Genomic DNA, 15,183 nt, shown 5'->3' on the forward strand with positions numbered 1-15,183 from the left:
CGCCTAACTGCCTTCCTCACTCTGGCCTTCCCCAGGAGGAATGGACAGAGTGCGCCCCATAATCTTACATCCCAGGAGGCAGGATACTTAAGTCTGCAGGAAGGCTACATGCATCTCTGGACAGACTCCCTGAGGAGCAATCCCAGGTAGCCAGTTCTCTCCGTATCTGCTTCCTTAATGGCAAAACAATTTTGAGAACTGCTGATGAGAGACTTCAGGGACCGGTGCCTGTCCAGGTCCATTTTACGAGCTCAAGGGCATCATTAAATACAGAAGAAAATAAAGATGAAATGCTAGCTAGCCCTAGCAAGGATGTTCTCCACCCTAGGGAGACAGACACCCCAAGGCGTCTCAAGGAAAAGAGTCATGATTAGAAATTCCAGGAGACCTGTTCTAGACCTCAGCCTGGTGTGGGGCTTGGAGTGTGCCTCCTCTGTCCTTTGTTTTAGTTATGAAGTGAGCTTCCTTCTGCTTTAGGCAGCTGCATAAGTCCCCACAAAGCAAAGAAGCCATCTTCCTGTTTTCCCCCTTCCCTGAACACTAGAAGCCGAGCCTCTTGCCAGCCCCAACCCTGTGTAATTGCTTCCTCCCCAGCTACAAGGGTGGTCCATCTCCTTTGAAAGGAAAGTGATTTGAAAGAGCTGGATTCTAGGAGCTATTTTTAGTCTTTGCTGCAAGGTTAAGTGGCTCCCATGCCATTCAGCTAAAAGTCCATTGTCAAGGGACCCAGAGAACCAGAGTGAGTGAGTCTGGCCTCTTCTCTGTGTGTCTTCACCAAGGTAATGTTAGGTCACTGGTAAACAGGTGTCAAGTGATATACAAGGACAAGGGGCCCCTAGGTGTAACCACCTCATTCAACCCAGAAAGTACCATCTTTTGCATGGCCCCCAAATGGCTGCCATGGCTGAACAAGCTAATGAGAATCCTCATCCTGTCCATCTCTCTGTCCACTGCTGGGTGGTCTTGTTACTCATATAGTTCCTGAAATAAGTATGGTGCTGCTCTACCCGCACGTGTAGTGGAAAAGTCACAAAGGAGCTCCTGTAGGAAAGGCGTAAGCTCTCGTCCAAGGAAGTCTCTCAATGTCCACTATGGAAAGAATATCTCCAATTTGAGAGCTTGAGGCTTTAAACTCCAAAGAGAACTCTTTCATCTTCCCCTTGTGGCTAAGCTAGAGACATCTGACTCTATTAGAAAACTGTGTTCTTGTTGAGAATGGCTACTGCCCGTGTGTGACCCTCCCAAAACATGTGTGTCCTCTCTTCGCAGTACTTTTGGGTTCAGCAGCTCGTCAGAAAAGGCAAGTGAAATAAATCACCTTCGTGTTTACATAGTTAACTTTGTTGGGCTATGATTTATCCTCATTTCCTGCCTTCTGCACTTCTCTCCCAGGTGACTCCTCAGTAGAGATGACTGGGTATGCAAGCTTGTTTAAGGAAAACAACATCACAGGCAAGCGGTTGCTGCTTTTGGATGAGGAAGACTTGAAAGACATGGGCATTGTCTCCAAGGGACACATCATCCATTTTAAGGTACCCAGTGGGAGAGCATCAATAAATCAACTGAGCATGTGTGGTATGGTGGGCCGAGTGTGGGCAAATAGAGATGAAAGCATCACCGTGTAGGACATTCGGTGCTGAACTCCAGGCTTGTCCCTAACTAGTTGCCACACCTGTGCCTCCCTGTTACCACCTCAAAAATCCCATGGCGGTTGCCCGGATACAATGCTGTAATGCCTCTGTACTGCCAGGAAGCCTCTAGTCTAAGGGGGAAACGGCGTATACTATCCTGTGCAATGACACCTGTGAAAGATGCCACAGAGGAGACCGGGCTGGGCTGAGGGTGGGCTTCTGGAAGGAACATTAGGCACATGAAGGCCTTGCACTGGAGTTGTGTCAGGGAGCAACACTCCCAGGGGAAAGGCCTGAGGGCAGGAGGAAGCTCAGTGGGCCTGAGGACTGCGACTAAGGTAGGGTCATACCCAGAGAGTAGCTACCACACTCAGGACTAGCTGGCGGCCACTTAGCCCGCTTAAAGCTGGAGGGGCCAGACACTGATGAGAAATCCTGAAGGAGCCTGGAACTTGTGCACAGCCCAAGGGAACTCAAAGCTACTGCCACCATCTAAGTCACAGGAGGATGTGTGACTTGTGCAATCTGTCATGCCACAGGCGAAATGCGTGCCTCTGAAGCTTGATAACACCAGAAATCCTAACACCCCCCCCCAAACATTAGTCATGAAAAGTTTCAGACTAACCCTGGTTCCGTTGTTGCTGCCAGATCTGGGCTGGGGCTGGTGGTATGTCACTGAGGTAGTAGTACACACGAGTTCTGCACCAAGCACTGAATTTTTTTAATTAATTAATGAAACAGCCACCCAGGAACTGGAGCTGTTTGGCTTTTTAGATAGCTATTTAAACATAGTAACAAGTGCAGACATCTGTGGGATGATGTTGTTACTAGAGATTGGTGTCAAGAGACCTTTCAGAGGGCGAGATCAATGGTGTGTCTGCACTCCTGGCCGGACAACTGCAAATTCAAGGCCAGCCTGAGCTATATCATAAAATTGTTACCTGCTTCTCTTGCAAAACCAAATAGAGTGGGTGGATGGAGGAATTTATACAGACTGGGGGGAGGGGTAAATGATCTCAGGAACACAGCTTCTCACCCGAATCCACACCTCCACAAAGGTTCTGCCCACACACCCCCTTTACTCAGAGTACCTCAAAGAGTACCTCATTGTTTGCGCTGTTCCAGAGAGCCCAGACCCATATAAGAACCACATCTGCAGGGTCTCAGTGACCTTGGGACAAAGGCTGGGCACTCACCCACCAGAGAGCATCTGCAAGACAAAGCAGGACTGAGATGTCCTCCCCTACAAGGTTTTCCTCACCACAGAGGTGTCTGCGCTCCAAAAGGGACATTTTGTAACTCTTGTCCTGTGTAGCAGATTCCAGGACACTCCCACCTGCCCTACCCTCTTCTGTCTTCACAAGAGTTCCTCAAGGGTCAGCTAGAGGGGAGGGGAGTTACAAATTGTGGTACTTTACCGAACTAGAAGTGGTTTAAAAATTCCCAGACACAGCTAGGACTACAGAAGTGTCCCTTCTATGCTGGTTGGTGTCGTTAGACAAGTAATGTCCCAGCTTCCTATTTATGGTTCATCAAATTCAGTACCTGTCTGCTTGGAAGACTGGAGCCTAAAGAAATTTACACCCCGGACAAGAGATACAACACATGTGTACAGCTTCTTACGAGCAGTTGGAGGAAAAGGACAGTCCATTACCTTGACCAGTGGAGAGAGACAGAGAGGAGAGACTTCATGATAGAGGATGGGGGAAGGTGGGGCTTTGAGCTGGATCTGGGGGGAGGACAGAACAGAGGATGCCATAGCGATGGGGAATGATGGATAAAAAAGAATTAAAGGGTGCGGGGCGGTGGTGGCGCACGCCTTTAATCCCAGCACTCGGGAGGCAGAGGCAGGCGGATCTCTGTGAGTTCGAGGCCAGGCTGGACTGACAGCCTCCAAAACAATACAGAGAAACCCTGTCTCGTAAAAACCAAAAAAAGAAAGAAAGAAAGAAAGAATTAAAGGAGCCATTGCCTCTGTTCAGAGGAGCAGTGGGTGACTTGCTGGTCTGGTGGAAGCAGAAGACTGGGAAGAAAGCCCAGCCCCTGAGCCACTCCAACTTCAGGCTGGATGTGACCAGGGCTGGACAGCGCTGAGAACTGACACATTTAAAGTTGACTTCGGGAGGCTTTACAGTGGATTGAGGAGGAGAGGCTGGGTTTGAAACTCCAGATAGGAGGTTAAAACAGCAAGAAATAAGGCCTGTCTGACTCCTTGGCAGAAGTGGGCATGGGGAGCAGAGGAGGCCAGCTGAGCTGCTGATGAAGGAGCACATAGTGGGATTTAGACCTGTACTGCAGCATGAGTGAGCCTGGAAATGATGTTCATGGGAAAAGCCAGGCGCAGAGGGCTACGCCGGTATTCCGTGTATACAACCTATCCAGAATAACAAAGTACAGAGATGGAATATTCTAACGGTATTTCTCTGGATCAGCTCCTGAATGATGACACACAGACTTTTTTTTTTTTTTTTGGTTTTTTTTGAGACAGGGTTTCTCTGTATTGTTTTGGAGGTTGTCCTGGAACTCGCTCTGTAGACCAGGCTGGCCTCGAACTCACAGAGATCCGCCTGCCTCTGCCTCCCGAGTGCTGGGATTAAAGGCGTGCGCCACCAACGCCCGGCCCAGACTTTTTGTTAATTATGAAAGCTTGCCCTTAGCTAGGCTTGTTCCCAACTAGCTCTTAACACTTAAATTGGCCCACTTATATTAATCTACATTTTACCATGTAGCTCATTACCTCTCCTCTGTAGTATGTGTCCGACTTCCTCTGTGTCTGGCTGGCAGAGCCCCCTGGCTCAGATTCTTTCCAAGAATTCCTATCTCTCTCTGGAAGTCCCACCTATCCTCTGCTGCCTAGCTATTGGCCATTCAGCTCTTTATTAAGTCAATCAGAAAGTGCCTTAGGCAGGTGAGGAAGGACACAGACACATCCCACAGTGTACAAAAAGATTACCCCAGAAGAATGTTGGTGGTGATTGCCAGTGGGTAGGACAAGGAGGGAATTGTTTAATGAGTGTCATAGTCCCTTGGGGTGATAGAAAGTTTCAAACTCAGTGGAAGGGAAAGGTCTGCATAACCCAGTAAAGGAAACACTTGGAAATGGCTACTTTTATGGTGTGTGAATTTCACCTCATTAGAAAACAATACAGGACAGAGGAAATATCTCAGAAAATAAAGTCCTTGCCATACAAGCATGAGGACCTAGGTTCAATTCCCAGGACCTGAGTAAAAATCTGCAAAAATCCAGTCATGGTGCTATCTATGGATGTGTAACCATCATGCTGGGAAGCAGAGATGGGCAGGTGCCTGAGGCTCCAGAACCAACCAACCTAAGCTACTGGCTGAACACCAGGCAGGGAAAGACCCTGACTCAAGAAAACAAATTGCCATGAGAGGGAGAGATGAGGGAAGAGGTGGTGGGAACTTGTTCTAACTGGTCCTGTGTGTACTCTTGGGGCCTTGGCATGAATGGGCTTCCATCTGGGCCTTTGGAATGCAAGCCCATGGGCATTCTGTACCAGAGGTGCTCACCTTGCCTCCTAAGAGGAGGCAATAAAACGGCAAGCTGGAGCAGGATAGTGTTTCCCCCCTCTAAACCTGTCAGCAGCCTCCTCCCCCAGCTTCTTGAGAAGGAGCTGATGTCTGGAAGAGAACTAAGTGTCCTGTAAGTGTTCCTTAGGTTGTTGGAGGTTTCATTTTGCTTTAGAAAAGAGAAAATGCGTCTAGTTTTCCTGGGTTGGGATTGTTAGTCTGTACATGATCATTTCCAGAAAAGCTGAGTAATGGCTTTTGACTACTCCAAGCCTTGTCGTCTAAACCAGTGGTTCTCAGCCTTGCTAATGCTGTGACCCTTTAATACAGTTCCTCATGCTGTGGTGAGCCCCAGCCAGAAGATTACTTCATTGCTACTTCACAAGTGGAATTTCGCTGCTGTTACGAATTGTAATGTAAATATCTGATATGCATGATATCTGATATGTGACCCCTATGAAAGGGTCATTTGATAACCCCCCCTGCAAAAAAAAAGGGGTCTCAACCCACAACCTACATGCTGAGAACCACTGTTCTAAACTGTGCTTGATATGATTCTCGGTGTTCCTTGCTGGTTCTTGCTGAGGCTGCAGCCTCCCAGGTGGCTTGCTGGTCTGCTGCTATGACCAGCTGTGTTCCCAGTTCCCCCAGGACAGCCCGTGCTAAGCACCAGAGCATTAACTTGCTCTATTTGGCTCAGGGTTGAAGGACAGCTCTATTTATTGCTTGTTCTGATGTTTAACATCCCTGTCTGGCTTCCAGCTTCATTTCAATGTGGCTTTTCCTCATCCATTTGCTTAATTGAATTATATTTTCGTATTTTTTTTTTGGTTTTACGAGACAGGGTTTCTCTGTATTGTTTTGGAGGCTGTCGGTCCAGCCCGGCCTCGAACTCACAGAGATCCACCTGCCTCTGCCTCCCGAGTGCTGGGATTAAAGGCGTGTGCCGCCACCGCCCGGCTATATTTTTGTATCTTATACTGACTTCCTGCTTCATTCATCTCTTAGATTTTTGTCTTCAGTTGTCTAAGCATAGTTTTAATCATTCTCTTAAATTATTTGGGAGTTTTCTGAGGTCATTTCCTCCTAGGGTCCCTTATTGCTGAGTAAGTTACTTTTGGAGAAGACATGTCACGGATTTTTGTTTTGCTTCTTTTCTTTTTCTTTCTTTTTTTCTTCCTTCCTTCCTTCCTTTCTTTCTTTCTTTCTTCCTTCCCTCCTTCCTTCTTTCCTTTCTTTCTTTTTCTTTTTCTTTTTTTTTCTTTTTGCACGGATTTGCCCGTTTGGGATTAGTTGGCTAAGCAGGAGTGTGGTCACAGGTCTGGTGGTCTGGAGACTGCTTACGTCCTGGCACCAGGAGAGCTGTGGACAGGGACTTCAGGGCCAGGGAATCCTTCATGGTTGCAACCAGGAGCTAAGTTGACTATTAGTGTGGCCCAAGAAGTAGGGGCCTAGCAGGCCTTAGTATGGGGTCAAGGGCTAGATGAGTAGTGCTTTATCAACTCTCTCTAAAGCAGTCTGTCCTTCAGTGATGGCAAACTGCCATCTCTACATATGCTTAACCAGAGACAGAGGTTAACATCCCCAAGATAGTCTATAAACCACAGAAAGACTCCTCTATTTTGTATGCTCAGTCATTTTAATCATCTTTGGTATCTTCAAAGCATTAATAAAGTCATGTGATTTTTCTCTTTACAGTCAGCTATCGAGAAGCTAACCCACGATTACCTGAACCTGTTTCACTTCCCACCACTAATTAAGGTGAGTGAGGTTTCCTCACGGACAGCTTGCTACTTTTATTGGCATAGGCACCTGCTACTTCCACACCCGACTTTGCTAATGTCTGGAACTGTTGTTTGAAGTGAAATTTAATTACATCTGTCCAACAAAAGACCCTTTGATGACTGTGGTCTGTATAAACTACACACAATTGTTCCCCACACTTTGAAATATTAACAACACATTCAAGATAAGAATAGTAGCCTCACTAACATTGTAGGTGAAGGCCTCTGGCCTCATGCCTGGTTCTAGAGGCCTTTAAGTTACTAAAGGAAACCACACACGAGAGCTCTGGGTAGCCACTTACCCTGGGGGTGGAGGGGTGGGGAGTGTTATTTAAATAGCAGTACCCCTCCTTATCCATGGGAATACATCCCAGTACCCCCTGCAGATGCCTGAAACTGAGATTAGCACCAAACCCTATATATACTGCCTTTTCCTGTGCAAACATGCCTGCGATAGAGTTTAATATATAAACTGGGCACAGTGAGAGATTAACAATAGCCAGTAATAAAATAAGTATAACAGATTACTTATTAAAAAGTTATTTTAAAACTTGTGAACTATTTACTTCTACAACTTTTCTTTAACAGTTTTGGACCAGAGCTGACTGTAGGTAACTGAAACCATGGGAAACAGAACCATGAATAAGGAGGGACTACTGTACTTAACATACAGTTGTGAATATAGCCTAAGGGCATGTGACACACTTCATTATAAAATTAGCAAACGCTTGTAGTTTATACCCAGAGATGTACTAGCTCACCAACAGCCATGGCTTCCCCCGTCTCTCAACCCTTGGGACTCTCGGTCCACATAGACTGGAGAAGCTGCAGGTTTCCTCTCGGAAAAGAGTGTATAAACCCCTTGAATACTCTGAAGCTCTCAGTCTGGAATCTTACCATGCACCCAGTGCAAACTGTGCTTCTAGCTTGAAGTGCACAGTGCCAGATGCATCCAGAACGCCACGCCAGTGACGCTGCTTGGAAAAGCATAAGAGAAACCATTCAGCAAAGTCCTCAAAACTGTGTCACTTCTCTGCTCTCGGTCAGTAGTTACAACTTGTATCTTAACCTAATAATAAAAGTTCAATAAAAGATTAGAATGGCAATACCTGTTAGCACCAGGAGCTAGGGGAACTACAGAAGTATAGGCAGGGGTTTTGGGACTAGGGACCCCTTAACAGTCAGAACCAGGAGCGGGACTGACCAGGAAGTGTGGGCTGAGCAGTCAGGGCTTGGTGTACTCTTCACTGTGGCAGGAGTAGGAAGAAGGAAAAAAAGTAAAAAGTACCTGCTTTACATGAGAAATCAAAGTGAAAGCACAATCTCTAATAATAATACCTGCTTTTCTATTTTAGGATTCAGGAGGGGAACCTGAAGAAAATGAGGAAAAAATTGTGAACCTTGAACTCGTTTTTGGTTTTCACTTGAAGCCAGGAACTGGCCCACAGGTAATGTTTCAAATCCTTTGGGTATTTTCAACCTGTAACTCAGTGGTTTTGCACAGCAGTCCCCGCCGCCTGGTAACATGATTCAGAATAGAAGTGTAGACGGAAGGCCTCATAAAGCAGAACCTAGCTGACAGGCGGCCAGCTTACTTTGGAATCCAGTCTAAGAAACGCCAATTTCCGTCAGTAAAGAAAGTACTGGGGAGACAATCCCAACTCTCAAGGTCACACATGGCAAAACCCAGGCAGTGTGAGTTTGGGCGATGGCTTACTCTACTCTCTGGCTCCTGGCGCTTGAGGAAAGTAAGAATAAAACCACGCCAAGAATGGAATGGAGACAAAGTGAAGAACAGCTGGGCGGTAGTGGTGCACGCCTGTTATCCCAAGCACGTGGGAGGCAGAGGCAGGTGGATCTCTGTGAGTTTGAAGCCAGCCTGGTCTACAGAGTGAGTTCCAGAACAGCCAGGGCTATACAGAGAAACACTGTCTCAAACAAACAAACAAACAAACAAAAAAACCCAAAACAAAAATCTAAAGTGATGAGGACCAACCAGGGCAGTGTTATGAGCCCCAGGACACCTGAGATGGGACTGTTGAGACTTAACACTGGAGATGGGGTGAGAGAGAGGAAAGGAGGAGCCAGCACTCGGACAAAGGTTTCTACCTGAGCAGCTGCATGAATGGTGTTATAAAGTGGCAGATCAAAAGGAAACCCCATTGTGCGGCTGCCATGCCAGGGTGCCAAAAGCATAAGGAAGTAACTGGCATGGGGTGATCGGGAAATGCTTTGGAGAAGGCCCAAGATTTGAACCTGAGCTTGAAGAGGGGTTGATGGGCCACTGTAAGGTAGTTACCTGAATATAGTGAATAAAACCCATCTTTAGAGACTTTCTGGAAGTCTTAACTATTTTCTGAATGCCATTTCTCCAGTCCCCTGGCATTTATGTCAGATGCACGAGACACGATGATGTCACCATTGATTGAGAAACAGATAATAAGACTAAGTGTGTGACTAGCCTGGGATGAGGGGACAACAGATAGAGCCAAAACTTATGGCTTGGTTTTTGTTTGCACTGTAGGTGTGCTAGCTCATTTAAGCCATCTCTAAACGGAAACAAAACAGTCACAGAACAGATTACGGTCTAGTTCTACAGTCACTCCATACCCTAAATAACAAAGAACTTCTTCATAAGCATTCTTTGAGTGGAAATTATAGTTCGTATGAGAAGTCTTGTTACTTTAACACTTAAAGGTAGAACCCATTAAAAAAATTCCTCAAAACCCCAGTTAGCTGGGTTTTCATAAACCTACCTTTGCAACCCCCTCCATGACTAGAATGAAAACTTCACAAGAGACACTGGGATTCTGAAATCCTCCCAGGCTCTTTGCTTCGAGTTACCTTTTCTTTTGCATGTAAATAGGAAGGATGCTCTAACAGGAGCCACTGGAAATAATGTGTGACAGTAATTCCTTTCGTGAAAATAGTGACAACTTTTTCTCTTTGCCTTTGGGAAGAACTATTGAGTAGAAATACCCTAAAAGTGATTTGCTTTGCTGTAACAAAATGCCTGGCAGAGATGACTTAAGGAAAGACAAAAAATTTTAGTCCATTGTGGTGGGGAAGGCATGTGCAGCAGTTCAGTTCCTAACAGGGAGCTTGTGGTAGAGGCTGCTGACATCATGGTAGACTAGGAAGCAAAGGACATGATGGGAACAAGAGGACTGTAGCTGGTGGCTTTTTTGCATCCTGCCCAGTCTCCCACCTGCTTATAAAACAATCACTCAGAGGCTTAATATTAATTATAATTGTTTGGCTGATGGCCCAGGCTTATTACGGGCTAATTCTTACATTTACATTAATCCATTTCTATTAATCTGTGTGTTGCCACATGGCCTGTGGCTTACCGGTAACGTTCTGATATCTTACTTCCCTGGTGGCTTCTGGCATCTCTGTTGACTCTGCCTTCTTTCTTTCTGTATTTCTGCTTGGATTTCCAACTAACTAACATGACTATAAGTTTGACTATTATAGATGACTATTAATTTGTATTTCTTAACTATTACATTTTTAAATGAGCTGCATAAAAACCTCATTAACCAAGCAAGAGTAGAAATATATATACAGTAAGCAAAATTGACCTTAAATTTGTATCAATAAACTAGAATCTTTACCAATGTATTTTGAGATTAATGGTTATTATTTTGGACTAAAGTAGATTTAAAATAGATTCAATAAGCTACCTTTTTTCATTATATCTATATCACATCCCCCTTTTTTCTTTAGAAAGAGATTTACCATGATCATTAATCATTTATAACCACCTCCATTAAATGAAAACAAACATTCATAAACAATATTTTTGGAGTTTGGTTGTAATTTTCTATACTATTTTCTGCTGATTGGGAGCATTGGTAATCTTATGGGGATCCTGAGAAAATTTAGAATTATGGTGAAGTCCTGCCGGGCGGTGGTGGCACACGCCTTTAATCCCAGCACTCGGGAGGCAGAGGCAGGCGATCTCTGTGAGTTCGAGGCCGGGCTGGACTGATAGCCTCCAAAACAATACAGAGAAACCCTGTCTCGTAAAAACCAAAAAAAAAAAAAAAGAATTATGGTGAAGTCCTGACTGGGGTATTTTGTGTGGTTGGTGTGATGCTATTTTGTTTTGAGATCTAACAAATAAAACTGGAGATCAGAATGCAGAGCTAACCACACTAGTTAGCCATAGAGGCCAGGCAGTGGTGTCACACACCTTTAATCCCTGCATTTGGGAGACAGAGGAATACAGATCTCTGTGAGTTCAAGGCCACCCTGGGATATATAAGATTGAATCAGTCTAAAAGAGAAGCAGAGCTCACACCTTTGATCCCTTCACTAGGGAGGTGGAGATGGGAAGTGATATGGCTGGATGGAAAGAGGAATACAAGGCAGGAGTGATGGGGAAGTCCTGTGTATATGTCAGTAAAGCACTGTTGGCCGATAGGGAAGCAAGATAGGGGGGACTAGGAGGACTCTGGGTAGGAGAAACACAGGGAGTCAAGATGTAGCTGCCATAGGGGTAAGAAGTTTGAAACTTTTCTCCGGTAAGAGAAATACTTAGATTAACAATTATGGGATAAATACTTAAGTCAGAGCTAGCCAGTAAGAAACAAGCAAGGCCAACAGCTTCATAATTAATACAGCATCTTGTGTGTTATTTGGGGACTACAAGGCGGCAGAGCCCAGGCGACTGGTAGGGAAAAACCAAAGCAGCTGGCAAGGAAAAGGCTTCTCTCAACACAGAAGGAGACAGGAGCTCAGCATTCAGTCTGAGGATAGATTCATGGAGACAGGATCTTGTCCACTTTGGTCTGAGGATTTGGTAGAGATAAAAGGTCTCTCAAGTGACTGGCTCCTTTACTTCTCTGATCTTTCAGCATTTACCCAGATGTCTGACTCTGGGTTTTTATTATTAAGACCAATTAGAATTCATACTACAGGTTGGTCCATCTCAGCCAGTAGCCTTGAAGCTGTTGTGAATATGGATCACATGGGCCATTGTTTCAATCGGAGACCTTTCAGGGGGTCTGGCTCAATCAAACCGTGTTAACCTGGAAGCAATCCACAGGTTCTCATCATCTGTGAAAACAAAAGCAGAACCTCTTTTCCAAAACAACAAATCCTTAGACCCAAAATTTGAAGTCAAGATTTCTTTAAAATATATATGTTGGTTTAACTTAATAGCCTTCACAATTAAGTGTCTCTCAACAGTTAGCTCATTAACAGTCAAAAAATTCAAAGAAAATACAATGATATACATAATCCAGACTCTCTGTATATTTTCCATGTTTATGTGGCTTATTGTAATTTTTCACCACTCGATTCCTTTTTCAAGGACCTCATTTTATTATCTTTAGATTATCCTTTTTAATCTATGACTGTCTCTATCCTTTTTTCCTCTCTCTCTCTCTCTCTCCTTCTGTCTCTCTGTCTCTCTGTCTCTCAAGCCTAAGTACATTTGTGATCTGTTTAGAGGGTTTATTTGTCTGAATCTGCCTTTATTGTACATCTGTAACCTTTTTTTAATCACTACTTTAAACTGCTAAGTGGGCACAGCTAGGACCAGGCTTTGGCTGCCGGCTCTGCCCTGTTCAGCTTCCCAACATGATGAAGGTACCCAGGAGAGTCACACTTACCCCTCCCAAACTCTGTGGTCCATGCTGCCACCAGGTAGAGTGCAACTGGCCTACAACCCTGTTTTGTTTGTATGAGTAAAAGCTAAATCCACCGCACAGCATGCTGCAAGGATGCTGTGTTCAAGCCTAAATGCCACAGCATCTTTGTGCCCTAGCTCTTGAGAGACACAACTAGGAAATTGTTTTTGGCTCTGTTTATGTGTGTTTAGAATCCTTTTTTAAGCTTTTGTAAGCCTTATGGAAATTTCCCCACATTAGGTGCCAAATGTAGCCAGAGGCTTTTGTGTGTGTGTGTCCTACCTGGTCTCATAGCCACTTATAAAATCACTCATAGGCTTAACATTAATTATAATTGTTTGACTGATGACTCAGGCTTATTACTGGCTGACTCTTACATTTAAGTTAAGACATTTCTATTAATCTGTGTGTCGCCAGGTGGCCCACGGCTTACTGGTAATGGTAATGTTCTAACATCTTACTCTTCTGGGAGTTTCTAATGGTTCTTTCTGTTGACTCTGCCTTCTTTCTTAATGTATCTCTGCTTAGATTTCTTGCCTAGCTATATTCTGCCCTGCCATAGGCCAAAGCAGATTTATTCATTAACCAATAAAAGTAACACATATTCACAGTGTACAGAAGGGCACTCCCATCAGAGGACAGTCAGAGCCTTCAAATGCCATCCCTAGCAACCTTCTTCTAACCAATTGGGTCCTACCTCCTAAACATTCCACAGCTCTCCAGAAGGGAACCTCTGGTGTCGCGTCCGCTGCGCGGCCTGTGTCCGAGAACGTGCGGAGGGTGTCGGGGATTGACAACACAGAGACTCGTTCAACTATGTAAAGAAAACTTTAAGCAGGCCCCAAAAAGGTTCAAGAAAACTTCCTAAGAAAGGCTCCCACCAGAGAAGCTTCTGCTCTCTCTTCTCTACCCTGGCTGGTTCTGCTCTGACCCCAGAAACTGATCTGGGTGTGGCAGAAGAGGCGGTTAGTCTTTGGACAAGGTCGAGGTCAGGGTGGTTTCTTCGGGTAGGCCTTTTCCAGGAACTTAATGCCCCCAGGCATTGTATTGTTTTTAGTAAACATTGTCTTACAGCTGCCTACTCCCAGGCAGAAGGGGAAGTGGGTCTCTGCTCAAGGTCTGGTGTTCCCACACTCTGGAGCTGGAGAGACGTCTCAGAGGTTAAGAGCACTGGCTGCTCGTCCAGAGGTCCAGAGTGCAAGTCCTTTTAACCTCATAACCTCCAATAGTGGGATCTGATGCCCTCTATTGGCATAAAGTCATATGTGCAGATAAAGTACTCATGTATATAAAATAAATAAATCTTTAAAAAAGAAATAGAGGGAGAACCACCAACTAAGAAAAAAATCCAAACATGAGCCTGCAGAGGTCATTTCAAGTGTTATGCCCTCTCAATAACTTGAGGCTTGCCAAGAACAAAAATTAAAATGTGATTTTATATACAAATAGCTGCAGAGGGAAAACCACTGTAAGAGGTCAGCCTTTGTTCTAAGCATTTGGATTAAATTACTTTTCTTAGCTTCAGTTTCCACCAAATGATATATGGCATGAGGCTGACTCAAAGAACCTTAGGAACCCATCCATGTCTGAATGTGTGTGCCTTCATCGGGAGCCAAGATGACTGCATGACACCCGGTCTTTACTGCTGCCCCTCTGGAGACCCAGGACCTGCCGGGTCTTCACCCACAAACCAAATGTCCTCTTTCATTTCCTATCCTAAAACTACCCAGCTTGGAGGGGAAAAGCATGTTTGTGCCAGTGGTGACACTCAGATGAGAGTGGGCCTTCCTCTCTATTTTTATGGTTCTTAACCTCCCTAGTGCTGCAATCCTTAAATACAGCTCCTCGTGTTGTGGTGACCCCAACCATAAAGTTATTTTATCGCTACCTCATAACTGTAATTTTGCTACTGTTATGGATGGATCAGAATGTAAATATCTGATATGTGATCCTTGTGGAGGATTCAGCACACTGGTCGAGAACTGCTGCTCTATTTGACCACTTCTAACTAAAGAGCAAAGTTAAGTGTTTACTTAAACACACACACATATACATATATATATGGAAGCTGTGACAATCAAACTGGGAGAGATGGGGGTCTTCCCAAGTTTGAATGTCTCCCCTATGCAAGGCAAGAGATAGCTCTAGTTCCTCCGATAACTGTTACCACACCATACTTCTGACAGACACTTTTCAGCTCAGCATGATAGGCAACAGCAGCCCTGTGTTAGCCTCTCCAGGAGGAAACCAAGAAGAGAGATGAAGTGCCTTGTCCAGATCCCCCACCTGGTTAGGGGCAGCTCCAGCCATGGCCTCCTTCTGGAAAGTGCCATCATCCCCTCTGAGTGCATGCATTGGTGATCAGTTGGGTTTTGATCAGTTAATACTATACTCTGACAATTTCCGCTTTGTGTGAAGAGCGCTTTGTGTTTTGTGCTGTAACGCCTTCGGCTTGGTACAAAGGAAAGCAGCCTCTAGAAACTCAGGCAGCTCCGTGTGCTCCCCAGGGCAGCAACCACCCTTTTTATTGAAATATTCAGCCGCATAGAGTTTATTATTATGTCTCTTATCAGCTCACCAGTCAGGAATATTGGTGCT

The 15,183-nt window shown here is 45.0% G+C and overlaps 1 protein-coding gene across 4 annotated transcripts in view; it reads left to right on the forward strand.

The window, feature by feature from the left end:
* The window catches only part of Map3k20 (mitogen-activated protein kinase kinase kinase 20), a 156,066-nt gene that overhangs the window by 122,786 nt on the left and 18,097 nt on the right, over positions 1 to 15,183 (forward strand). For all 4 annotated transcript variants that reach the window (XM_040745576.1, XM_040745578.1, XM_040745577.1 and 1 more), the window contains 4 exons: positions 1,270 to 1,300; positions 1,393 to 1,532; positions 6,861 to 6,923; positions 8,302 to 8,394. In XM_040745576.1, the coding sequence (XP_040601510.1) occupies positions 1,270 to 1,300; positions 1,393 to 1,532; positions 6,861 to 6,923; positions 8,302 to 8,394 (327 nt within the window). The remainder of the gene's footprint in view (positions 1 to 1,269; positions 1,301 to 1,392; positions 1,533 to 6,860; positions 6,924 to 8,301; positions 8,395 to 15,183) is intronic.

The sequence above is a fragment of the Mesocricetus auratus genome, unplaced genomic scaffold, assembly GCF_017639785.1.
Source record: "Mesocricetus auratus isolate SY011 unplaced genomic scaffold, BCM_Maur_2.0 Super-Scaffold_100004, whole genome shotgun sequence".
In the NCBI taxonomy this organism is placed as follows: Eukaryota; Metazoa; Chordata; class Mammalia; order Rodentia; family Cricetidae; genus Mesocricetus; species Mesocricetus auratus.